The 26,324-nt window shown below is 36.3% G+C and overlaps 4 protein-coding genes across 4 annotated transcripts; all 4 read left to right on the top strand.

Moving 5' to 3' along the window:
• The first annotated feature begins 1,703 nt into the window (after positions 1–1,703).
• Positions 1,704–8,071, top strand: LOC137938528 (copper-transporting ATPase HMA5-like). Its single transcript, XM_068783481.1, has 6 exons — positions 1,704–1,997; positions 3,576–4,967; positions 5,536–5,790; positions 6,344–6,466; positions 6,797–7,276; positions 7,655–8,071. Exons 1-6 carry the CDS (start codon positions 1,704–1,706, stop codon positions 8,069–8,071), a joined length of 2,961 nt encoding a protein of 986 aa, XP_068639582.1.
• An 874-nt stretch (positions 8,072–8,945) lies between these two features.
• On the top strand, positions 8,946–9,692 carry LOC137938527 (receptor-like protein EIX2). Its single transcript, XM_068783479.1, has one exon. The coding sequence runs from the start codon at positions 8,946–8,948 to the stop codon at positions 9,690–9,692; it is 747 nt and encodes a 248-aa protein (XP_068639580.1).
• A 3,851-nt stretch (positions 9,693–13,543) lies between these two features.
• LOC137939151 (glutathione S-transferase T1) lies at positions 13,544–17,567 on the top strand. Its single transcript, XM_068784358.1, has 7 exons — positions 13,544–13,696; positions 13,933–14,006; positions 15,514–15,574; positions 16,211–16,264; positions 16,469–16,548; positions 16,884–17,089; positions 17,200–17,567. Exons 1-7 carry the CDS (start codon positions 13,632–13,634, stop codon positions 17,359–17,361), a joined length of 702 nt encoding a protein of 233 aa, XP_068640459.1. The 5' UTR covers positions 13,544–13,631; the 3' UTR covers positions 17,362–17,567.
• A 1,235-nt stretch (positions 17,568–18,802) lies between these two features.
• Positions 18,803–25,480, top strand: LOC137938163 (FT-interacting protein 3-like). Its single transcript, XM_068783151.1, has 3 exons — positions 18,803–19,091; positions 21,267–21,325; positions 22,075–25,480. The coding sequence occupies exon 3, from the start codon at positions 22,142–22,144 to the stop codon at positions 25,184–25,186; it is 3,045 nt and encodes a 1,014-aa protein (XP_068639252.1). The 5' UTR covers positions 18,803–19,091; positions 21,267–21,325; positions 22,075–22,141; the 3' UTR covers positions 25,187–25,480.
• Positions 25,481–26,324: the final 844 nt, after the last annotated feature.

The following is a 26,324-nucleotide window of genomic DNA, read 5'->3' as shown; positions in this document are numbered from 1 at the left end:
CTTTCTCTTCTCCCTCTCTACTCTCCTCTCAATTATTCTTCTCCATCTCTATTTCTCATCCTTTCTTCCCCAATTTCATCGTCAAAATCATTAAATCACGTACGTCCGACAACAAATTTGATACTAGAAAAATAACTTTTTAAAAAAAAAAAACTTAAATACAACTCAATTTCATGGGACAAAAAATAAACCTCAATCATCATGAAATTTTGACCATGAAATTATCAAGAATTCTTAGAATAATTCCATCTCCAGCTTTACCAGAGTCAACAAATTCCTAGTACATCTTGTAACTCCATGAGAAATTTAAGGCAACAAAACCCTTGAAAGTCAATAAGCATCTACCTCAATAATTAAGTCACAAGAACAATATAAATTATCATTTTTTTAAGTGAAAGAACTTCATATGACATGTCTAGGGTTTCCTGTCTCTTTTAGATCTCCTTTGAAATTTCTTTCAATTTAACCAATTTTATTGAAATTTTTAAGGGTAATATTTGTAATAAATTCTAAAATTTTATTGTAAATAAAACTCTATGAGACCCACTAAATATTTAAATCAAGGAATTCTCTTGAGTTTTTGCAAATTTTTAATTTATATGTGACTAAATATTATGTAGGTGAATACTTTAGAAAATAAATTAAATTTCATCCATAAACTTATACATAAATTATAATTCTCTAATTTAGGGTTTAGATATAAAAATTCTTCGATCTCTGAACAAAAATGTCATTACATAAAATATAGGCGATTGCTTTATGTAGTCGACTGTTTCTTTTTTCGGCAGATAAGATCCGTATATATCAGCTTATATCAGCTAATGCAGAATGTATAAGATTTAGGGTTTAGGGTTTAAGGGGAAATCTATTATATATCAGCTGATACGAAATATCGATGAGACACCGACCATTGGTTCAAACTCTTTAAGCACCACCATCACCAACATGGTTAACAAACTCCACCGTGCCACAACAACTTACTACTATAGCCAACATGTTTGTTACACACTTGCCCTAGGGACAAAATCTACTAAAATTGTGACGCTGTGACACATTCCCTGTCACGTCACGGATCTGGTTACACTGTAAATAAACTCAACTTTTGTCTGCCACGTGTCCGGTTCTCGTTGCTTCAAGTCAATCCTTCTTACCATCGAAACAGTCGGGATACGTTTCCCACTTCGTGGGTAAATTAGTAAATTACCATAATTATACATTATATATTATTTATTTCCTTTTAAATAAATATTTTTTAAAATTGTATAATAATTTTATAAATAATTATTATTTATTTTATGTATTGATATATTTTTTATTTTTAATTATATACAATATATACTAATTAAATAATAAATAATAAATAATTAAATGATTTTAATATTTATGAACAAATTTTATATCTAAAAATAGTAATTAAACCTAAAATTTAGCATTATTTAGCATCATATAATACTTAAAAATTATTTTAAACTAAATTTAAATAAAAGGAAAATGCCACTTGTAAAGTAAAATTACAAATTTACCCTTATCGTATGGTTTTCAGATTCTCCATCGCAAGCATCGCTCGTAATCGTAATCCCACTTCGAAAAAAAGAGATTTTCGTCATCTTCTTTCCCATTCAAAAGCAGGGGTGTTTTGGAGCGAAGACGTGATTGAAAGGGGAGGAAGCAACAGGCAAGAGACAGAGTTCGGAGGCTCAGCGATGGTGTCGTCGAAGCTGTTCGGCGTCGCCTGCTTTGGAAGTGAAAGTTCTAGAGATCTTTCGGGTCGACCCCATTATCCTTCCATGCCCAAGTACCCCAAGGGAGTCTCCGTTCAGGGTGATTTTGAGCGGTCTGAAATGAAGAAGGCCCTTTTCTCGGTTACGGGAATGACGTGCTCTGCATGTGCTGGATCGGTCGAGAAAGCGATTAAGAGGTTGCCTGGGATCAATAACGCCGCCGTCGATGTTTTGAATAGCAGAGCGCAGGTCCTGTTTTATCCCAGCTTTATCAATGTAAGTTCGGCGGCTTTTTTCTTTTTCGAAAATCTTTGAAGTTGGGAAAGATTTTGTATTTTTTTTTTGGATTCTTAGTTCTTTTTTACGTTTATAGTGGTTTTTGCTTACGTTCGTTAGGGATTTTTATTACTTTACGAATTGTTGAAAGTGGTTAGCTTCTCTGCGGCAGTTCGGTTTATGTTTGAATTGCCCAGAGTGTTGCTGAGTTTTCCTGTTTTCCATGAGTTAACGCATGTTCGAAATCTCGTCAAAGTTTGGCTGAAGCTCTCTCCTTTTTGGAAAAGGTTTTGTTTACAGTTCGTTTTGAGTTGATTAATCTTTTCGAGTCTCGTGATGTCTCGTATGATGCAGGGCCATCCACCCCATGGAATACGAAGATCCTTCAAAGAAATTTTATCCCCTGTGGACGATTTCTCTTTCTCAGCTTTGTTACTTGTTCCATTATTTGTCTGTCAGGATTTTGATAATCTTCAAAAGAAGATCCTTCAAAGAACTCTTGCCCATCTCTTGTCACTTCTTTTTAATATTTCAAAGAAATTTTAAAAAATTGAAAAGCCTGATAATGGTTCAATCATTCATGATCTCTAGAGAGAGAAAACACACCTAGAAAAGAAGAAAAGAAACAAATTATTAAGGCCTTTTCAGTTGGGTCCAAAGCCCATCCCAAAATGACTAGCCAACTTAAGAAGCCTCTTAATCCATGTGGGACTATTCTTTAATACTCCCCCTCACGTGTATACCCTTTTTTGTGGCTCTACAAGCGGATAATTTAAGTGTATGCCCTATTTTGTGGCTCTACAAGTGGATAATTTAGGTGTAGGCCTTCTTTTGTTTTGAGTGGTAAAGTTCTTCTTCAGGGTTTAAAGCCCAATTGTAAATTGTTTGATATCTACTCTCCAACTTGAGGGGAAGTATTAAAATACAAGTCCAGGAGTATTTTTGGTCATTTTTCATATTTTCTACATTACAAGTTTCTCTTATAGTACGACTATTAGATAGAGAATGTCTTATTTTATCTTTACTTAATTTTTTATTCAATTTAGACGTGTATTTTAGGAGATATGTAATTTTGAGTATTGAAGGGTATTTTTGTCCTTTTTTAAATTTTCACTTAAACCCTGATTATAAAGAAATTGGAAAGACCTTTTGGCTCGTATTCCAATGGAGCAAAATTACTCCTCTTCCTGAACTCTTTTTCCTCTTCTATTTTCTCCCCCAACTTCAGAAGGCCAAAGTGACGAATAAATGAGTATCTCATGGAAGCTGTGGCATCCAATTCTGGTAGACATACAACTTTGGTTCCATAGTTGGTTGTAATTTGAGTAGTATGTTAGTTCCTTGAATGGAATAGACCAATCAAACATGAGACTTTACAGTGTTCTGATGATGGACTTGTGAAAGGATGTCAAAGAAAAAAAGAAAAGCTACTGCATCCAATTGATGAGAATGTTGGAAAACACTTGGTCATACCCCTTGTTTGTGTTTTCAATTGCATGCTCATGTGTTAGCTGGTTTCCTTTCTTTTATCAAATAATTATCTGATGATGTTGTTTGTACATGTGCTTGTTTACTTAGAAGGACACAATTCAGGAAACAATTGTAGATGTTGGGTTTGAAGCTAAATTGATAAATGAAGAAGTGACAGAAGGTTCTATCCTCAAATGCCGAATACGTATCAGAGGGATGACTTGCACTTCATGCTCAACAACTGTTGAATCTGCTCTTCAAGGCCTTCCAGGTGTACAGAAAGCTCTTGTTGCATTAGCAACTGAAGAAGCTGAAATCAGATATGACCCAAAGATCATAAGCCCAATCCAGCTGCTGGAAGCAGTTGAATATACTGGTTTTGAAGGAATACTTATCAGCACCGGGGAAGATAGAAGCAAAATACAGCTCAAATTGGATGGAGTACGGACTGATAAGTCAATGAGAATGATTGAAAGCTCCCTTCAGGCACTTCCAGGAATTGAAGATATCGACATAGATCCGCTTCTTCATAAGGTCTCTCTCTCCTACAAGCCAGATCAAACAGGACCCAGAAATTTCATTGAAGTCATTCAGAATACTGGGTCTGGTCGTTTTAAGGCAACTATATTCCCAGATGGAGGTGGAAGAGAACCTCTTAGGCGGGAAGAGATCACACAATATTACAAGTCCTTTTTATGGAGTTTGGTATTTACAATCCCTGTGTTCCTCACATCTATGGTGTTTATGTACATTCCAGTGGTCAAAGATGGATTGGACTCCAAAATAGTGAAGATGCTGACTGTGGGAGAGCTTTTGAGATGGATATTATCTACTCCAGTTCAATTCATTATTGGCAAGAGGTTTTATACAGGTGCATACAAGGCTCTGCGACATGGTTCTGCAAATATGGATGTTTTGATTGCTCTGGGTACAAATGCTGCTTATTTTTATTCAGTTTATTCAGTACTGAGAGCTGCAACTTCAGAAGAATTCAAGGGAACAGATTTCTTTGAGACTAGTTCAATGCTCATATCTTTTATTTTGCTGGGGAAGTATTTGGAAGTTTTGGCCAAAGGCAAAACATCAGAAGCCATAGCCAAGCTTATGGACTTGGCACCTGAAACAGCAACTTTATTGATTCTTGATACTGAAGGAAATGTGATAAACGAAGAAGAGATTGATAGCAGATTAATTCAAAGGAATGATGTGATTAAAGTAACACCAGGTGGGAAGGTGGCTTCTGATGGTTTTGTCATATGGGGTCAAAGCCATGTCAATGAGAGTATGATAACAGGAGAAGCCCGGCCTGTTGCTAAAAGGAAGGGTGATAGTGTAATTGGTGGGACTTTGAATGAAAATGGTGCCTTGCATATTCAGGCCACACGTGTGGGGTCAGAGAGTGCACTGTCACAAATTGTTCAGCTAGTTGAATCAGCACAAATGGCAAAGGCTCCAGTGCAGAAGTTTGCTGATCGTATTTCTAAGTTTTTTGTGCCTCTAGTGAGTAATTCTTTTCTTTTCATGGTTCTTTCTTTAACTTGTTAGTCTATGTGTGTATGCTGATTGTGGTTAAGTTATGGGTATCTGAATAGTTCATCTATTTGAAACATTCAAAATGAAGCCTTCTTTAATTTTCATTAATCTGTGGAATAGTTCCTTCAAAAGACAATTTTGCCAACTTTCCTTCTTTTTCTTCATAATTGAAGGATCAATTTCATGTCATGAAATCTTACATTTTCAAGATGAGTCCTCCTTTTGATGGAGGAAAAGGGGTATCTTGGGGAAGTTTCTCATCTTCCTGTACCTCAGAGTAGATGAGTCCCAAAGCTACCTGTAGCTGTACTATCATTTTTGTTTTTGGACTCTAGTTAACCTTACATGGGCATAATAGCCTGAAGGATGATAAATTACATGTAAGAGACCTAGTTTTTGAGTTGCTAATTGCCTTTCTGTAAAATGACGAAGCTCTCAATCAACTGTGGATCCATTCGGCAGTTAACATACAAGTATGGTTTGAATATTTGAATTTTCTGTTCTGATTTTTTTTCTTTTTAATTTGTATTTGGAGGTTATTGTTCTCTCGTTCTCAACTTGGCTAGCCTGGTTTTTGGCGGGAAAGTTAAATGCATATCCCAAGTCTTGGATACCGTCTTCCATGGATAGCTTTCAGCTTGCTCTCCAGTTTGGCATTTCAGTGATGGTCATAGCCTGCCCATGTGCACTTGGCTTGGCAACACCCACAGCAGTCATGGTTGGCACTGGAGTTGGTGCTTCTCAGGGTGTTCTAATTAAGGGAGGGCAAGCTCTAGAGAGTGCACACAAGGTTGGTTTCTACAAGCAATTCATAGTTATGTCAAAACATTTATTACTTCACTAATAGGTGACATGCATTTGTTAGGAATTAAACACCCTATTTCAATACTATGAAGAACAATAATAATCGCAGAAGAAGAAACAATCAAGCACGAACACACAATATCTATATAGGTCCGCCTCAAGGTGAGACTACGTCCTGTCCTTCCGCCGCTGCAATCATTCACTATGATGAAGAAGAAGTTTACAAAAAAAAATTGCACACACCATTCTCTCTATGTTTTTCTATAACCTCTCTCACACCCAACTCATGATCATCAATCGCCCTAATAACGACGCCCCCAAATGCTAGGAGAAGACTAGGGCAACCGAAAATACAAGTGTGAAATCCTTAAACTACCCTTAATGAAACAACAATCAATATATCGTGGACCTTTGATCCGCATGCTGACTCTGCATAAGGCGTTAATTAAACTCCACAACTTAACAACATTTGCTCAAGAATCAATAAGTTTTTCTGTTGTATTTTTAGTGGATACTTACACATTAATATTTCTATGTAGGTGGACTGCATTGTGTTTGACAAGACTGGGACCCTCACCATGGGAAAGCCTGTTGTGGTTAGCACAAGGCTCCTGAAAAATTATGTGCTACAAGATTTCTATGAGTTGGTGGCTGCTGTTGAGGTAAATAATTGTACAAAACAGTTTTCATGTTGACTTTAAGTAATATTTTTTTTTTCACTCATCAAAATTCATGGGACATGTAAGAAGGGAAGTTTGTTGTAGATTAATCGCTCTATATCTGGAGAAAATATTATTTAGCTTCATTTTTTTTTTTTTTGAAAGCGATTACTCTTCAGGAATTAGTAACAATTGTCAACTGGAATTAAGGCAAGAAAATTTACTAAAATTTATCCTTTTTTCTGCTAATGAAAATATGTGATTGTGCCTTTTGCTAAAGCTTCTTTTTTTTCACACTGGACCAAGCAATAGCTTTCTTTTCTACTTACACAGGTAAATAGTGAGCATCCACTTGCAAAGGCCATTGTTGAATATGCTAAGAAATTCGGAGATGAGAATGAGGCTCATGTCTGGCCTGAAGCGAGGGACTTTGTCTCCATCACTGGACATGGAGTAAGAGCCACAGTTCAGAACAAACAGATAAGTGTAGGAAACAAGAGCTTGATATTGGATTCTGGAATTCCTGTTTCAGTGGAGGCCGAGGAAATTCTGGGGGAAACTGAAGAAATGGCTCAAAGTGGGATTTTGGTTGCCATAAATAGTGAGGTTGTTGGAGTGATAGCCATATCTGATCCCTTAAAGCCTGCGGCCCAAGATGTTGTTTCCATTCTCAAGTCCATGAAGATTAAGAGCATAATGGTGACAGGGGACAACTGGGGTACTGCTAATGCTATTGCAAAGGAGGTTGGGATTGAAACTGTTGTAGCAGAAGCAAAGCCAGAGGACAAAGCGGAGAAAGTAAAAGAATTACAGGTGAAAGTTTGTTGTTTGAAATATTTTTAACATGGCAATTGACTTAAAATTTTGTGAAAAAAATTCAGGTATTTGATCTCTTTATTTACAGAATACCCCTGTGCTGACAAGGTTTCTGGAAACAGGAATCTCACTAATTCTGGCACTAAAAATAACTTCATGTGGTTATTTCAATGAGATTTTCTAAGCAACTGAGAAGAAAAACTGTGATCTTAATGAAATAGGATGCTAGCGTTAGTAACAGTTAGCAGGAAAGTAGATTTTCTCTATCACACATTATAATGGTCATTACTGCTTCTTCGTTTTTGCATTTCATGGAAGGTTCAGTCTTACTTCTTTACAATCTGACCGTTATAAAACGTTCCCTTTCTTGTCTAGATGTCTGGATTAACTGTTGCAATGGTTGGTGATGGGATTAACGACTCTCCAGCTCTGGTGGCTGCTGATGTTGGAATGGCCATTGGTGCTGGTACAGATATAGCCATTGAGGCAGCTGATATAGTTCTCATGAAGAGCAACTTAGAAGATGTTATAACTGCCATAGATCTCTCCAGGAAAACCTTTGACCGTATCCGTCTAAACTATGTCTGGGCACTTGGTTACAATTGCCTTGGCATTCCGATTGCTGCAGGGGTTCTCTTTCCGTCTACAGGGTTCCGTCTGCCACCGTGGGTGGCGGGGGCGGCCATGGCTGCTTCTTCAGTAAGTGTGGTTTGTTGCTCTCTCCTGCTGAAGTATTACAGGAGGCTCAAGAGGCTGGACACACTTCAGATTAGGGGGATCGTAGTGGAATGAGTTGTTCCGAATTAGAGATGTACATAGGTTTGGTTAAGTAAGAACTTCAGAACACGAAAAAAGTCTGCAAAATGTTCTTCTGGTGGTAGAAGTGTTCAAATAAGTGTATGGATTGCTTGAAAAAATTCGAGCATTAGAACGACAGGAGCATTGTTTTGTTGGTATGTTGGGGTGTGCACCAGCTAGGTTTTGGGGTTGTTTTGTTTAATGTAAATATTACCTTTTTCAGCAACTTTATTTCTTTTAGTTTCTATTCATTTATAAAATCAATGGCAACCCTGTTTTAGATGTCAAATTTCTTTTAATGATGATAACAGAAAATATTGTATTTTCAAAATAGCTAACACAATCTACTAAAATCAAAAGTGTAATAGTGGTTACAAAATTTGATTAAAAATATTCATTCACCAATTCAGGAAGAAAAGGGGGAAAGCAGAGTCCTGTTCCAAGTAAAGAGGGATGACTCCCCTCTCTTACCTCTTTGGAAAGGTTACAACTTCCCATTAGCACAAAAAGAAAAAAAAGAGTTCAGAGTTCTGTCCCATTAGCACAAAAATATCTATTTCATGAATGATGAAACCTTCAAAATCATGAAGAAGCTTATGGGTATCTCTGTGTACTTCTTTGGCCCCTTTAGTTCAACTTTGGCTTTGGGACTAATGAGAGAATCAAGTATAGTTCAATTCCTCCTCACACCACAGATAGCAAGTGGCTCCATTTTAAATTTGACAATCATATAGTCTTTTCAGAACGTGCTGTTGGTTTTATGACACTTGGTTCACCCAAGAATCCTCTAATTAAGATTTGACTGCATTTGTTATATGACATTTGGGTTCATAAAGAGAGTTTTTTCCTCCTTTATGATGTTTGTCTTATGACTAAAGGAATTTCTCTACATCCTCCACAGATATCACACCTCTCTTCTCTTCAAGTCTTGGATCTTGGGAACTTTACTGCAAGGACAGTGGTCCGAAAATCCAAATATTATCGATTTGGGAACTCAACAGAGAAGTTACCAATAACACTAATAGGTTTTGTGCTTGGATACACTAGAAAACTGGGTCTTCTGAATCTCATCGACCTTACAGCAAATGATCTATTCGGCAATATTCCTGAGCAATTGACACATCTCATAGGTCTTGTGAGTTTGAACTTGTCCAGAAATCGTTTAACAGGAAAAACTCCAAGCAAGATTGGAGCCATACATGCATTAGAATCATCGGATTTGTCTCAAAACAAGCTTTCAGGTGAAATACCATCAAGCTTATCGATGTTAAATTTTTTGAATTGGTTGAACTTGAGAAACAATAACCTATCAGGAAGGATACTTACTGTTTCCCGATTGCAGACTCTTCACGATTCATCAACATACGCCGGCAATGATAAGCTACTTGGACCGCCGTTCACAGAAAAGTGTCCGGGAGCAAAGCGCCTTGTGGTGAAAGAAAAAGAAGAAGAAGCTATAGACTGGTCTTTTGAGAGCATGGAGCTTGGCTTCATAAATGGCTTCTGGGTATTTTGTCGTGCGTTGATATTGAGAAAGTCTTGGAGAAATGCCCATTATCAATTTGCTTATGACTTGATAAACCAGGGTCTTGTGGATATGGATTTGCAGAGTTAAAGAGAGGGTCCAGAGATTCAGGCAAATCTATAGGAGCTCATTTTGGTTTTCTACAATAAAGAAATTTAGAGATAGTGAGATATCTAGAATTCTTACATATATGTATATATATATATTATTTTTATATAAATATTCTATTAATATAATTAATTTAATCCATATAATAATTGACATAAATATTTTTAATAAATAATAATAATAATTACAGCTTTATATTAATATTTAATTACACTACTACATATTTTATAAAAATGAATTAGTAATTAAAGTTATAAATAATTTTTAAGATGTAATTTGAAAATATATCATATTTAATCATTTATTTGAAATATTTATTAAATTTAATTAATGTGAAACTAATGATATAATTATTATTTATATTAACTTCAATAAGTGAGTTGATTTAAATAAACCTCAATTATAGACTAAAATATTTAAATGATTTCATTTAATGTCATGAATAATTATAATAATTAAATATATTTATCATACATTTAAATTATTAAATTAATTATATTTTATTTATTTATTTATTAGTGATAATTTATTACAATAGAGTCATTTGTTTGAAATAATTGCATATTTAAATTTTAAAATTATCATTAGTAGATTAAATTAAGGTAAATGAGTGTATTGTGTATTTAAAATTTTTAATTATAAAAGTCAACAATTAAATTATTATTTTTAAAATAATTTAAAATGTAATAAGTATTATAGTTATTATTAATGCTTAGCTTATTATTGAGTATCTTATAAATATTTAAAATTATTAAAATTCATTATTAAAACTTAATTAAATAATTTATATGAAATAGTTCTTAAATGAAGTATATAAGTTTTAATTTTAAAATATAATTATTAGATTGTATTAAATTAAATAGAGTGGACTATATTTTTACTTGAATTAAATATACTTAGATAATTTAAATTAATTAAAAATAATAAAAATATATTCAGATGTTAATTACTTTTTTATATTTAAATAATATCATATTTATATTATTATAATTCAATTAGGAGGACTGAATTTCATTTTTTTTATTTTTGTTTCCCTCTTTGGAATTCCATCTTAGTTATCAGAGAATTGATCTAGAATTCCACAATTACCAAAAAAGTTAGGGCCTCTCGAAAAATCTTCCATAAGAATTCCAAGCACGCTAACTCCGATGATACTGTCTAACTGGAATTGAATTTCATCAACTTCAAAGTAATTCTAGACACACTAACCCCCAAAAAGAAGAAGAAAATGCTAATATTACAAATATTTTTACAACTTTAAGGTTTGCTTAGCAATAATGAACTAGGAAAGGTAATTATCATATGCTATTCAAACTCTGACCTATCATGGCCTTATTTTACATTTACCTTTGCTAAATCTCCATTGATGTTAGAAGAGAAAAGGAGAGATGAAGTCTCAATTCTCTTGGAACAAACAAAAGAGAGAGGAGGCCCCTCATTTTTTTACAGAAAACTTGTCCACTCCTTTATCTGTTTTTAGTATAGAATGATAGGTGTTTTAGGTGTTTTTCCAACTAAAACTGAAAGGTGAGGGTATATCCTTTGTGATAAAGTCTAATTACAATTAAAGTACCATTGTCTCAATTACACCTAAAATCTAACACTTAAATCCTAGCATAATTAAACAACTCAATATAAAAAGAAGACTAATGTAACTAAAACATCGAGACTCTTGTAACACTCTACCATATTAATTTTGGCTCTATGAGACTTCTTACTATGAGAATTATGTAAGAGCCTTTCATAATTTATCTTGAATAGTGATATTCTCCTATTGTCTATTACCATACCCACTTTGACAAAGCTACAAAAGACTAAGGAAGAGATGAAAGAAGTTGTCTAAGCTGAAGTTGCAGTTGTGTATCGACAATGGAGCATGAAGAAGAAAAAAAAAATAAAGTAACATTCAGTAGTTTTGATATCAAATAACGAAATGAGGGTGGTTTCCTCTAACACCAAATTATTGTAATGGGAAGATTAGTTTGGAGTGAGGTGAGTAGAGTCCAAGGCTGCTTTGGCGAGTCTCTAAAGCCAAAATTTTCTCAATTTCATGAATTAACAAACCCTCAAAATCGATGAAGAAGCTTATTGGTGTCACTTAGTACTTTGTTGGCTCCTTTTGTTCAACTTCTATCTTTGAGAGCTATAAGAAGAACAAGAACTGTGTTGATTCATGTGGAATTAAGAAAAATAAAGGTTGAAGAAGAAAATTCAAAAATTAAACCTAAGTGAAGAACACTTTTACTCTACTACATCATCTAGAGCAAGGAAGGGACACTACTGCTCCTTTAACACTTTTCCAACATCTTTTAGAAGCAATTTTCGCATCTGCTTGGTCGAAAAGATAAAAGGGGTAGAATGTATACAAACAAGGAGGGGAATTAGTCACTTGTCTTTCTTGGCATTCAAGAAAAGGAGACCGGAAAAGGCTTTCTTTCCCATCTTCATGTCATGAGAGGGGTGGCACCTGCTCTTTTGTTTCCTTGCTATAATAGAGTAGTGGAAAAGCAAAAACTGTCACTTCCTCCTTCCCATGTTCACTATTAAGGAATAATCTCATATGGATTAGTAAATATAAATATCTTGAGTTTATTAGTTGGGAAAGAGGTTATCTAAGTTGGTTAGTTATTGTGGGATTGGCCTAAGACCCAACTTCACATCCACAAGAGAAAAGGGGCAAGGGGGGAAAACTTGCTCCCCTTCTCCCATGGCTAGAGCATGGAGAAGGCGATGATAGTATGTCCCTCTACTCCCTAATTCTACTCTCTTTCTTGTTCTCTTCCACTAAGTTCAATAGAAAAAATGGAGAGGGAGAAGCTACCTCCCTTCTCATTTAAGAACTCCACCTTTGTCTCGACAAGAAGAGGTTGTTCAACTAACCTATTCCTACTTAAACCTATGATACGGTTGGATTTTTAACCTTGTCTCCACCTCACCACCTTTGTCCTGACAAACTCCGGCCGTCACCACCCAAATTTTCCCTTTGCTCTATTTATGTTCTTAAAATTTTTACAATCTCAATTTTTTTATTCTCTTAAAATTGTAAGGATATAAAAGTTACTTATTAGCTTAAATGCCTTCATATTTTCTCTATTGTTTTGATTTTTTTCCATTGTTTTTTTAAATTAAGGGTATAAAAGTAATTCACTAGCTTAAGGTATAATTGTATTTCCTGCCTCACTCACTCTCTTTTTTTTCCTATTTGTATTTTAAAATATTATGGTATTTATAAAATATAAGGGGCATATTTGTAATCTAATTACATAACCCAGTGTCAAGTCAGGTTTTTAGGATTATCCTTGTCCCTAACCTAACCCATGCGAATTTTTAAGGGTTAACTAGGGCATCCTCCCCTTCCTCGATAACCTTATACAGGGAACTTGTAAACTCAAAGATAGGAGTGTAAACGGGTAACCGACAGAATAGTTTATGTGTATTTTATAACCGGTTCTCCAAACGAATAACCTATTTTATTATCCATGTTTTTACCCATTCATTTGTAGTTAATAAGTAAATAGATAAATAAATAAGTAAAAATAAAATTATTATAAAAATATTAAAAATATTTATAAAATAAATAATACTAATACAAAATTTAATTCATATAGAGATGAGAGAAATGGAGAGAGTGACACTCCCCTACACTTCCATAATCGAATTTCACATTAAAAATAAAAATAAAAATTTCATATTAAAAGTGATAATAGGTTAATTAAGTAAAAACATAATTATTCATATTAGTCTCATACGTGGCAATGGCTAAATCTTCGATCCTTATACCTCGGTGAACAGTCCAAAACAAAGTGATAAACGGGTAAACGGAAGCTTATTATCCGATCACCCTTTTCTCTCCGATTTCGACTGACCAACCCCAAAAAAGGGCGTCTGAATTCCCATCGAAACAGAACTTAGAAGTGAAAAATGGGGCTCCAAGTATATGCTGACAGGCTCTCGCAACCATCTCGGGCTGTGATTATCTTCTGCAAGTACGATTTTTCATTTTGTTTTGCTCATTTGAAAACGAAGATCACAAAAATCCTAGAGGACTTATGCAGCTCCTCTTTGTTTTCGGAAATATGTACCTTTCTTGACCCAGATTCTGGAATTGGTACATATTTCTGGTCCTTAGATGGTTTTACCATAAATGTGTTGCTATTATCATGCTTCGAGTGATTATATTTGTGCTTAATTGTTGATTTTTGTTGAATTAATTTTTGGGTAGAGTGAATGGAATTGAGTTTGAGGAGATCACAGTCAATCTAGCTAAAGGGCAGCATCGTTCCCAGGAATTTAAAGGTAAAGCGTTGAAGCTTATAGTTGCTTTTTCTTTGCTAATATTTCTTCTTTTAGTACATTATTTTCGGTTTAAAGTGGACTGATAAATCCAGTATTCCGAGAATGCGGGAAGTTGAACTATGGATGTGTTGCAAGATTGATGATCTCTGTTATTCGTTGCGAGTTCAAGTGGGTATGGTTGGGAATGCCATGGATGGACTTAAATAATAAAAAAAGTGATAATATGTTGCTAAGCTTTCACTTTAATTAGAATTTCTTATTTAATTGTATGATCAGTTGAGAGTGGTGGATAATGGAGTTGTCCCTGGGTGGGTTACATTGTTAAGCTTGCTTATGTTCTTGTGTTCTCCCAATTTTGGTCATAAATTGAGTTTTTGTATTTCTTCCAGTATTTGAAACTTGCTGTTATCCAAAGTGAGGTATTTTTGTGGGTATGCTTTGTGATGTTACAAATGAACATAAATACCCAAAACCTAGAAACAATGAAATATCAGAAAAGAGGTCACTGAAGAACATTTTACCTAACCACTGTTGAACTAACTTGCCCGAGAAATCCATAATCAATGAGGCACCGAGTTGATGATGCCAGTTGATTACACAACACTTAATTAATTTGCCAAAGCATTGCAAATATATTATTTTTCGTATAAACTTGAAATAATTCGAAAAACAATAACTTTCCAAGATTGCCAATCACTAATATACCTCAAATACCTGCAAAACAGTAAACTGCAGGAGTACCTATCATTGGAATCCAACAGAAAGAGAAACTAAAAACCTAGGAGCATACCAAGAATGCTGTCTTCTTCCTCATTTGTAGGAGGAGTGGAAATGTTTATTTCAATCAAGTTTTGAAACTTTTTATTGAGGCTCAAAATCATATCCATGTAGAGCTAAAATTTTCAAACCCCTCAAGATGCCCAAACCGTGGTAAGCAACCAAGATAAACGCACCAAGACTTGGAGACATGGAGCTGGTATCTGTAGACTGCCAAAATGGGAAGATACTCTCATAAAGAGCATGAGAAGTCGTCAAGCTTATCTACATAGTCATTTCAAAAAGTTTACATTTAGTTCACTGCTTGTAGTATTCTACTGTGGGTTTGAGACCAGCTGAAGTCACTTTAAAAAATTTGTATTATTAAACTGTTTGTGGTATCCTGCCCTGTATTTGAGATCATCAGAAGTCGTAAAATTTATCTACTTCCATTTTTTTGTTATGTGTACGCTATGCTTAACCTCTTCACTATTAGTCTCCTGATACGATCAGTTTAGAATTCTACTTATTAAAAGTCAAACTATATTTATTGATAATGAAGAAGAATAACTATTAAATTTCTTGACATTTTTTATCAAAATTTCCAGAAATTTCAAATATTTTAGCAGTCTGATTAAAGTAACTTCCATCTTTATTTAATTGAGTGACTTATGCCCATTATTTGTCCATTCTTATAAGACTAGACGTCCACTTTTTATTTCTTCTCATTATCCCTGATATATGTATTCAGAAATCAATCCTTTGTGCCAAGTTCCTGCAATAGTGGATGGAAGATTTAAACTATTCGAGAGGTAACTTCTAAACTTAACTGGGTGGATATTTTTTCTCATACAATTCAGAATATCTTTGATTTCATGATTATAGTTTTTGTTTTTAGTGGAGAGTAAAACCTTTGGTCCTTCTATGAAACATTTCGATGTATAGTTAGGAGCTTGCTGGAAAAACTGGTTAGGAATGAGTCTGGAATGTGGTGTTAATTTAAGCAGTTAACGAAATTTGCATTAGACGAATTAGAGCTTCATGGGCATCAGTATTAATTGCTTGAATGTAAATTGTTTAAACTGTTATAATATTTTATTACATAATCTTTCATTGTTAGAGCAAATCCATATCTTTTACTGATAGAATTGTGAGATAATTGTAAAATTGGTACTCAAATAGCCAACCAGATAACTTTCTTTTAAATGGTAAGCGTATCAGATAGCTGTATCATAATTAAATAACCTACACTCATAACTGAATATCCTTTTTCTTCATATTGTCTTCTCAGATTTCATCTTTGTATCGTGTTTTATTATCCTAACAGATTTTTTGTGTTTATTTAAGAGACAATAACAACCATATACACCTTTTTTATGTTAATCTCTCTCATTTCATATTTTTCTCATCATGTATTACTGCATAACTTTTGTTTGATGCTCCTTCAGCCATGCGATTCTGAGCTACCTAGCTTGTGCCTTCCCAGGAGTTCCTGATCATTGGTAAGTGAACACAATTTAGACATATTTGCCCTTGTGTCAGGAAATTTAGTTTGTGACTCCAATCGGCATTATCTAAGGAATTCAACTTCTATTGGAGCAATTCTTATCTTCTTAGTTTTGATCTTATTTTTTTTAGGCTAACTTTGCACCTGTGTTCTTTGTTTATGACAAGTATCATTGCCTGTTTTGTTTGTTTGCTGTTAGGTACCCAGCTGATCTTTCCAAAAGAGCAAAGGTCCAATCAATCCTAGATTGGCATCACAACAATTTGCGTCGTGGTGCAGGTTCTGTTATCAATATCTGATTCATACCTTCATTATTAACAGACAGTTTTTAGCTGGGTGTCCGTTTAAACTTTGTGATTACATCTGAATTCTTAGATCCTACTTGTCTTATTCAACTTATGATAAGTACCTTACCCTCATTTTTCAAGTTATAGTATTATCTTAAAAGAGGGTAGTTGCATTTGGTAGTTTAAACATGTTTAAAATTAAAGTATATTTATTTTAAATAATATTTATATTATATTCAGTCTTCTTCCCTTTTTGTCTCAAACACCTGTTTCCAGTTATTTTCAGAAAGTCGTATCAATTTCAAAACTGATTGTGTTTATATACAGCTGGTTTGATTCTAAATAGTCTACTTGCACCGGCACTTGGACTTCCACTCAACCCAGAAGCAGCTTCTGAAGCTAAGAAAATTCTGAAACAATCTCTTTCACAACTTGAATCATTTTGGCTGAAAGGAAATGGGAAGTTTTTATTAGGCAATCTTAGGCCATCTATTGCAGATCTCAGCCTCGTTTGTGAACTCAAGCAGTTGGAGGTAAGTGATTAGTACCTCTCCTATGCTCACTCTGAAGCAGTTATTAATACTTTACACAACACTTCAAATATCTTCTCTGATTCATCATGTTGGTTCTTTCTATTTAACAGCTTTTAGACGAGAAGGACCGCGATCTACTATTTGCCCCGCACAAAAAAGTTCTCGAGTGGATTGAAAACGTAAAGAATGCAACTAATCCTCACTTTGAGGAGGTTCATGTTTTTCTCTACAAGGCCAAAGCAAGACTGAACAAGCAGCAGTCAAAACTGTAATGCTTAACTAATCTCTTCAAATAGCAAGAACAATCAGCTACTGGGTTTTAAATAGCCAAGGCTTTTGGCTAAGTAGTTTCTAGTGCAGGGCTGCTTTGCCCTTTTGTGTTGCAAGTTTCAATAAATGTATGGTAAGCCACTCAACCAGTTCAGTTTTTTTGCTGGGGCTTTGTGATTTTGTATAACGTTGGAAGACGAGTTATCTGTCCAAGTGTGTTGAAAATGGGCTTTAAGTCCACATGCTTATACCATGATGGCATGATAGTAAATAAAAAATTATTTTATAAAGATGGTATTGTTATAATTAATTTATGATCTATATTTTTACTGGGCCCACAAGGTCACATTCAAAAAAGTCAACAACCTTTTCCCTTGATGTGTCGTCTCAACCGCTGTACCTGATTTTGCTTTGGATATCTTCGAGGAAGGCCTTGAAATAAGTCAGCACCCTTTTCCCTTGATGTGTCGTCTCAACCGCTGTACCTGATTTTGCTTTGGATATACTCAAGGAAGGCCGACAAGCGTTCCGCACGTACGAGCGAAGATATCTCGTTGCCACGCGTGGAGATAGTGAATTCCCTTTCTACCCCTCTAAAAATTAATATTTTAATCTGATCCCTATTTCGATTACGAAAGCTAAACCCTAGTCATCAGCTTACCAAACCATATGCCCAATAGTTTATTGACACGTGTTATAGTTTTATCATCTGGTAATCATGGGGATTAAAGAAAAATTCGACCATGAGGTGGGTCCTAAAACGGGTTGACCGTATGATGTGACCCACTTAAAGATCGAAGCGGTTGTCATCTCATCGTTGTCAGATAGCAATCACGAGGCCGGTTTAATCGGTAAATCATCGCTGGAACTTGGTAGTACGTATTTTTTACGTAAATACCCTCAAATGGGTCCTACATAAATTAAGGGTGAATATCGTAATAAGTAACTCCTTAGGTAGGTCCCACAATAAAGGTTCACGGTCGGACCGTTCACATCCCGTACGAAGCAAATGAATGAAATTGTCCTTTTCAAGGAAAGCGCCTGGGCCCCGCTGCTGAAAAGAGCTTTAACGGCGGGTCCACTTTGTACGCTCGATTTAAAATCCGATACGTATCGGTGTTACATGCAACCATGGTCCTGTTACTTCTGTGGACTCAACTGGCCAACTGACATCCTGATCCTGCGGCTCGGGCCAATAGGAGTGTCTCCTTAAACGTGTTCCTGCGGACCACCAAATCCGTAACTCCTCCTCATCTCCGAGGCGAGATCTATCCGTTCGCGGTGAAAACTTGAAGGCGGCATTTAATATTTAATTTTCCAATTTATGATTTTCCCGGGTGACGTTAGTGCAGAGGCTCGGAAATTTCCTATTTTTCCTCCTTTTTTTAAAGCGTTTAAAAAACGAAAGGAAAAGCAGGAACTCCTGCCTGCCTCGTTCTCTACGTAGCGACGATAAAAGTCTCTCCTCTCTCTCTCTCTTAGGACTGTCGACACGAGCCATCTCCGACAGATCTCGTTGTTTTCTTCCCTTCTAGGGTTATTTTATTTCTCTCCAGGTTGGGTTCTCTTTACCGGACCAGGCGCCAGCGATTGTGGTAGGAGTTCTCATCTCGAGGACGGATTGTTGGTGAGGGAGGGGGAAATTTGCTTTGGAAGGAAAGTTGGTTCGTTTTGGTTTCCTTCAGGTTGAGATCTGGAGAAATGGGGAAAGTTGGAGGAAGTGAGATAGCAGGTGAGAGCTGCGGTTTTGCTCTGTACGCTTGTGGTGTTTAGGAAATTTTTGTAAGAGGATTTCTTTGGTGGTGTGGAAGTGGTTGTTTCTCGTATTTGGTTTCGGAAGATGGGAAAATTGGTTTTTATGTTGTAGTGATGCGGAAAGATGGTTTATTTGGTTCAGTTGTTTGAAGTATTTGTGGTGTGAAGAGATCACTTGGAGTTTTTCTGTTTTTGTTACTGAAATAAGCAGAAGTCTGAAACTGTGAGTTCATTTTTAGGAGAAGAGGTGATGATGCAGAAATTTGAAAATAGCTTTTAGGAGAAGAGTTTGCTCTCTTGTTTTATTTTCTTTTACGGTTTTTCTGCATTGTTTTATCTGCATTGAAGAACTTTGTCTTCTCTTTCTTGCCTCTGTGTTCTGAAAAGTTTCTTCTTTCCTCCCTTTTTAAATTTTTGGTGTGCATGTGAAAAAGGATTCTTTTGAGCTTGACAGCCCAGCATAGCTGAATGAGTGCGAGGATCCTGAGTTTAGAATGATAACAAAAATTGTAGCGAGGAGTATCTTTTTTTGTTTGTTTTTCCCATATATAAAAAACGAGTGAGCTGAAAAATGTTCTCTTTGGCCTTCAAAAGAATTTTTTTTCTCTTATTTAGGAGTAATTTTACATTTTCTTCTATGATCTGAATCCAACTACTATCGTCTCAGGGAGTTCGTAGTCTCTCTCTCTCTCTCTCTCTTTTCCCTTCTACTGGAGTGTGGAAATGTGCGATCTCAGATACAAGTCTCTGTTCGTATTTGTTGAAATTGACATGGCTGGAACGAAATGCTACAGGAGATGAATTTATATTTTGTTTTCGCCCCGTTTCTTTAAAAATTGAGATCATTTATTTGATACCATCTGCCTTCTCTTTCCGCTTTAACTCGGAGATGAATGTGAGCAAGGAACTTTTTGGTTTTGTCTTATTTCGTGGACGTGGAAGTCCGAAATGTGATATCCTTTTTTGTGATTCCGGATTAAAAAAGGGTTCGGATAAGGTGAAATCTTCGGATTTTTGTTTGATTAAATCGGATTTTTTTTGCAATGTCTTTGTTATTTGATTTGTCCTCGAATTTTCTATTATTCTTTTCAGTTAGGGGGCTTGCTTCCATGCATGTCATTTTCACTCTCAATTTTCAAATATTGTCTCCTTGTGTTAGGTAAACTATTTCTGTTTTTTTCCTTCGCTCCTTGTTTTCTTCCTCGCTTTCTTCTTTCAGAACATCTTTTAAACTGACAAGTTGGCGATTTCTTTTCCATTATTCTGAAAAGGCGAGTGTGTTTTTTTTTTTTCACTTTCTGCTGTTGGTAATAGTAGCAGACGTGCTTGTTCGACCTTTGAACTTTCAGATCACTAATTTGTGGAGGGGACAGGAAGTCGGGCTGATGGAACAGTAAGCCATCAAGGTATTTGGTGGTTTCATGGGGTCTACCATGTGGAGAAGAAAGGAGGTTCTCTCCTTTTATATCTGTTTGGCAACTGCTGACAGCGCAATTGATTTTCGTTCTTGTCCCTTTTCCAACCCTGAAAGGAGAATCTTCATCAGGATGATCCAACTTTCTTCTACGAACATGATTTTGAAGTCAGATTGATGTTTACATCTGACTTTAACATTGAAAAAAAAAGTCATCTCCAATTTATTGGTCGAAGTTTTTGAACATATGTTTTATCCTTTACTTTTCATGATTACAATTTCATCTGACTAGTTATTCCAATGGGTATTTTCATGATGAAAAAAAAAAATGACTTGTGCCATTTACTTAGGATTTAATCCATGAAAGTACTTTCTACAAAAAAAAAAAATCCATAAACATTCTTCCTCTGTTCTCTCATTTTGTTTTGTTAAATCCTTACGGAACAGCTGGTTTGACCACCTAAAAAGTTGGGGAGCTCATAGTTTTTCTTTTTATTGGTTTCCTTCTCACCTAATAATGTAAAACTTGCTTCCTTGTATAATGGCTATTGTTATTGAATGTTGTTAGTATTTTTCCTGAAAGGAGATTTGCAACTTCAGTTTCTTATCCAAGAGTATATGTGATAATTTTTTAAGGGTCTATGCTTGCTTAATTTTTAAACCTGTGAAAATTATTTTTGGAATTCAAAGTAACACGACAATATATTCACCAGTTGATGAAACACATATTCTTTGCAGGTTAGCAGATGTTATTGGAGCTTGTTGGGAACTGTTTGTCTCTTTCTCATTGAGAACAGGTGTGTAGTTCATCTCTTTGTTGACTATTACTTGGCTAACTAATGAAGTTGGTTACTTTTCTTTATTCATTATTTATGACATTCCTTAAAAGAATAAGAGAAAAGAAAACGAAAGTGAAGTCATTGGAATTTAAAGAGCTTGGCCCACTAGATTTTTTGTCTTTGAATATGTGGCCTATTATATTTGTTGTGGCTTCTTCACTTCCATTTTTCATAATAAAGCGCTAATGAAGGCATCCATATCAAAGAAACAGCAAACCTAGGAAACAGGAAGGGATCTGTGGAACCTTAAAGAGTTTTTGACCCAGATTACTTGTTAGTCACTTTTATTTTTTGTAAGTTGAAATGTTTTTCAACATTTTGGTCTTCAATGTTGAAATATTGTTTAAAGGATGTGGTTACCTAGGAGTGTTTTCTCCCTCACTCTTTTGTATATTTTTGGCTTTGACATTATGTTTCTTATGCTTTTTCTCAATCGTTAGAATCATAATAAGTTGTGTGCATTTAAAATAAAAACCTGTTTTGACCTTTTCACTTTCACTTTAGAGAATAAAATGTTTGTAAGTCAAGCTGTGGTCTTATTCTTTGCAATTGAAAGATGTTTAATTTTTTTGTTTAAATTTTTTTTGTGGCTTAGGGTTCAGAAAATTGGACCTTTATTCTTTTATTCTCTGCATAACCTTTCTCTACAAGTAGAAATTCACACTAGATGCATTTTTCCTATCTACCTTAACTACTTTTTCTTCCAGGTAGTAAAAGTCTCTCCACCAAATCCACCTACCTACAGAGCTAAAGGGGCAACAGCACATTCTCAGAATGAATAACCTTAAACTGGGTGTAGAGATTGTCAGTGCCCACGACCTTATGCCAAAAGATGGCCAGGGGTCTTCCAGTTCATATGTAGAGCTCCACTTTGATGATCAAAAGTACCGTACTACCATAAAAGAGAAAGATCTTAGCCCCATTTGGAATGAAAGATTCTACTTCAACATATCAGATCCTGCCAATCTTCCAAATCTCTTCCTTGATGCCTATGTTTACAACAATGTCAAAGGAACACATGCCAAATCTTTCCTTGGAAAAGTACGCTTGGCTGGAACCTCTTTTGTTCCTTATGCCGATTCTGTTGTATTGCATTACCCTTTAGAGAAAAAAAGCATTTTCTCTCGTGTAAAGGGAGAGCTTGGTCTTAAAGTTTATCTCACGGATGATTACTCACTCAAATCATCTTCCAATCCCCTTCCTGCTATGGACTCATTCCCTGTGGCAGACCCAGTCGTGACTCTCACACAACAGCAAGCTCAAACCCAAATTCGGAATCCAGGCCAAGCACCTCCTCAGGTTGCTGAAAGTAAAGCAGAAGCTCGACACACTTTTTACCACCTTCCAAACCAGCACCATCAGCAGCAGCACCACTCTTCAGCCACTATATCTGAGGAACGTGTGAGATACTCAGAAAATGAGATGAAGCCAGAGCCACCACCACCTAAAATTGTTCGCATGTATTCCTCTGCATCTTCACAACAACCAGTAGATTTTGCACTAAAAGAGACGAGTCCATTCCTCGGTGGTGGACAGGTTGTGGGTGGTCGCGTTATCCGTGCAGAAAAACCTGCCAGTACTTATGATCTTGTTGAGCAAATGCAGTACCTGTTTGTACGAGTTGTGAAAGCACGGGAGCTTCCTGCAATGGATCTCACAGGCAGTCTTGACCCCTATGTAGAAGTTAAAGTTGGAAACTATAAAGGAGTGACAAGACATTTTGAGAAGAAGCAAGATCCCATTTGGAATGAGGTTTTCGCCTTTTCAAGGGATCGAATGCAGGCAACATTTCTTGAGGTTGTGGTGAAAGACAAAGATCTTGTGAAGGATGACTTTGTAGGCATAGTTAGGTTTGACCTCAACGAAGTCCCTACACGTGTGCCACCAGACAGTCCACTGGCCCCACAGTGGTACCGCCTCGAGGATAAGAAAGGGGACAAAACAAAAGGGGAACTTATGGTTGCAGTCTGGATTGGGACCCAGGCTGATGAAGCTTTCCCTGATGCATGGCACTCTGATGCTGCTACACCAGCAGTTGATGGGTATGCTGCTGCAGTGAGTCACATTAGATCAAAGGTGTACCATGCTCCAAGATTGTGGTATGTACGAGTTAACGTTATTGAGGCACAGGACTTGATTGTAACTGATAAATCCCGTTTCCCAGATGTGTATGTCAAAGCTCAAATTGGGAATCAGCTCTTGAAAACAAAAACTGTCCAGTCAAGATCTTTGAGCCCAATGTGGAATGAAGACCTGTTGTTTGTTGCAGCTGAACCCTTTGAAGATCACCTTATTTTATCCGTAGAGGATCGTGTGGGGCCAAACAAAGATGAGATCATTGGTAGAGTTATTATCCCTTTATCTGCTATAGAGAAACGTGCAGACGATAGACCAATACACACAAGATGGTTTCACCTTGAGAAGCCAGTCGTTGTGGATGTGGATCAGTTGAAGAAAGAGAAGTTTGCTAGCCGACTCCACCTCCGTGTGTGTTTAGATGGTGGATACCATGTATTGGATGAATCGACCCACTACAGCAGTGACCTACGACCCACAGCAAAGCAACTATGGAAACCGTCTATTGGTGTGTTAGAACTTGGTATCTTGAATGCAGAGGGACTACACCCAATGAAAACAAGAGATGGGAAAGGCACATCAGATACATATTGTGTTGCAAAATATGGACACAAGTGGATCCGGACACGGACAATCATCAGCAGTCTAAGTCCCAAGTTTAATGAGCAGTATACCTGGGAGGTGCATGATCCAGCAACAGTTCTTACAGTAGGAGTATTTGACAACTGCCAAATTGGTGAAAAGGGTCCCAGCGGTAACAAAGACCTGAAGATAGGAAAAGTGCGGATACGTCTATCCACACTTGAGACGGGGCGAGTATATACACATTCATACCCATTACTAGTTCTGCATCCTTCAGGGGTGAAAAAGATGGGTGAATTACATCTGGCTATACGTTTCTCATGTACATCACTAGTGAATATGATGTATGTATATTCAAGGCCACTCTTACCGAAGATGCACTATGTGCGACCTCTAACTGTGGTTCAACTAGATGCACTAAGGTTCCAAGCTGTTAATATAGTGGCAGCTAGACTCAGCCGTGCAGAGCCCCCATTAAGGAAAGAGGTGGTAGAGTACATGACTGATGTGAACTCACATTTGTGGAGTATGAGGAAAAGTAAAGCAAATTTCTTCCGATTAATGTCAGTGTTTTCAGGACTGTTTGCAGTGGGCAAATGGTTTGGAGATGTTTGTGCTTGGAAGAACCCAATCACAACTGTTCTGGTTCATGTTCTCTTTATCATGCTGGTTTGTTTCCCAGAATTGATTCTGCCTACTGTCTTTCTGTATATGTTTTTGATTGGTATATGGAACTATCGGTACAGGCCAAGGTACCCTCCTCACATGAATACAAGGATTTCTCATGCCGAGGCTGTTCACCCTGATGAATTAGATGAAGAGTTTGATACTTTTCCAACTTCTCGAAGCCCAGAACTTGTTAGGATGAGGTATGATAGGTTGAGGAGTGTGGCTGGGAGGATACAGACGGTTGTGGGTGACATTGCGACTCAAGGAGAGCGAATCCAGGCGCTATTGAGCTGGAGGGACCCAAGAGCCACTGCAATCTTTGTCACCTTTTGCTTAATAGCAGCATTGGTGTTATATGTGACACCGTTCCAGGTGATTGCAGTCATTGCCGGTTTCTATCTGATGAGGCACCCAAGATTCCGACACAGGCTTCCATCTGTTCCTATAAACTTTTTCCGACGACTCCCAGCAAGGACAGACAGCATGCTTTAGACTAAGGGTGTGATGGCCGTCATCTGGTATCTTTCTTGGCTGGCTTCAGAGCTAGTTGCTGTCTAGAGGGTTGCTCTCATGTTCTGTTGTTTTTTAATTCTTTTACTGTGAACTTGGTTGTCTCAACAGATTAATAATTCTTATGGACAGTTTGGCTATCGATTGGCTCTGCAAAAACCTGGAGTGACAAAAACAATTTGCAAGTGTTGTATATGCATTAGTTTAGGAGATTGTTATTACATTGTTTGCTAAGTTTGTGAAATAAGTTTCATTGAGAGAAGAATCCATTGTTTCTGTGTCTTGTAGGGTGTGAGATCGTGTAGGCAAATTTTCAGGCAAGATCTGGTTTTTTTCTTACTCAGAACAAGAAAGTGCAGTGAGACAGCAAGAGGAAGATGAAATGAACGGAAAGCCGGATAACAGGAGATGAAGATAAATAGAAAATGAAAACAAAGACAACAGATAAAACTGATAAATGGAACAATCGACTGTTTTCCTTCACCATCTTGCATTGCTTCTTTTTGGTTCATTTTCGGTTTTGTTCTTCTTGGTTTTTTAACTTTTTGTTTTCTTCTTCACTGAACAAATCTCTACTTGTCCCTTCGCTGAACAGGTATGCTCTTATAATTCTCTCTGATACTTTTTCGTTCTTCTGTTTTTTTCTTTCAACCACCCGGCCTCGCCGCCTTCCATCATCCTCCAAGCGGCAAACTCTATGTCGTCTTCCGGTCAAGAGAGCTCAGGTGGGAAGACAACCCAAGCATGCCTCAAATGCAAATCATAATGGGTTTTTTCTTTATTTTCTTTATTAATTTTTAATATTTCTTGTTAATTTTCTCATTTATTTGTTTTTTGTTTATATTATAAAATTATATTATTTTATCATAAAATACTATTGTAAATATTTAATTTTATTTAATTTTTTTATTTGCTTTGACTCTAGCCACCCAATTGACTTGATGGAGTTTACCAATTTAGTCAGTGAACCAGGCGACCCGACCCAGTGACTCGGGTCAATAATTTCCAAGCACGACCATGCTGTCGACGAATCCTTAAAAATCCGGATATTTTTTGGATTTTATTCGGATCGTGTCCGAAATAGAGATCCGGTTCTCTATTCCTCTGAATTCTTAACCAA

This window comes from Aristolochia californica, unplaced genomic scaffold, assembly GCF_029961685.1.
Source record: "Aristolochia californica isolate CCGP_79_NKW_82.1479 unplaced genomic scaffold, dmAriCali1.0.hap1 SCAF_8, whole genome shotgun sequence".
In the NCBI taxonomy this organism is placed as follows: Eukaryota; Viridiplantae; Streptophyta; class Magnoliopsida; order Piperales; family Aristolochiaceae; genus Aristolochia; species Aristolochia californica.
Note: the sequence above shows the minus strand (reverse complement) of the source record. Positions and strands in the feature narration are given on the sequence as shown.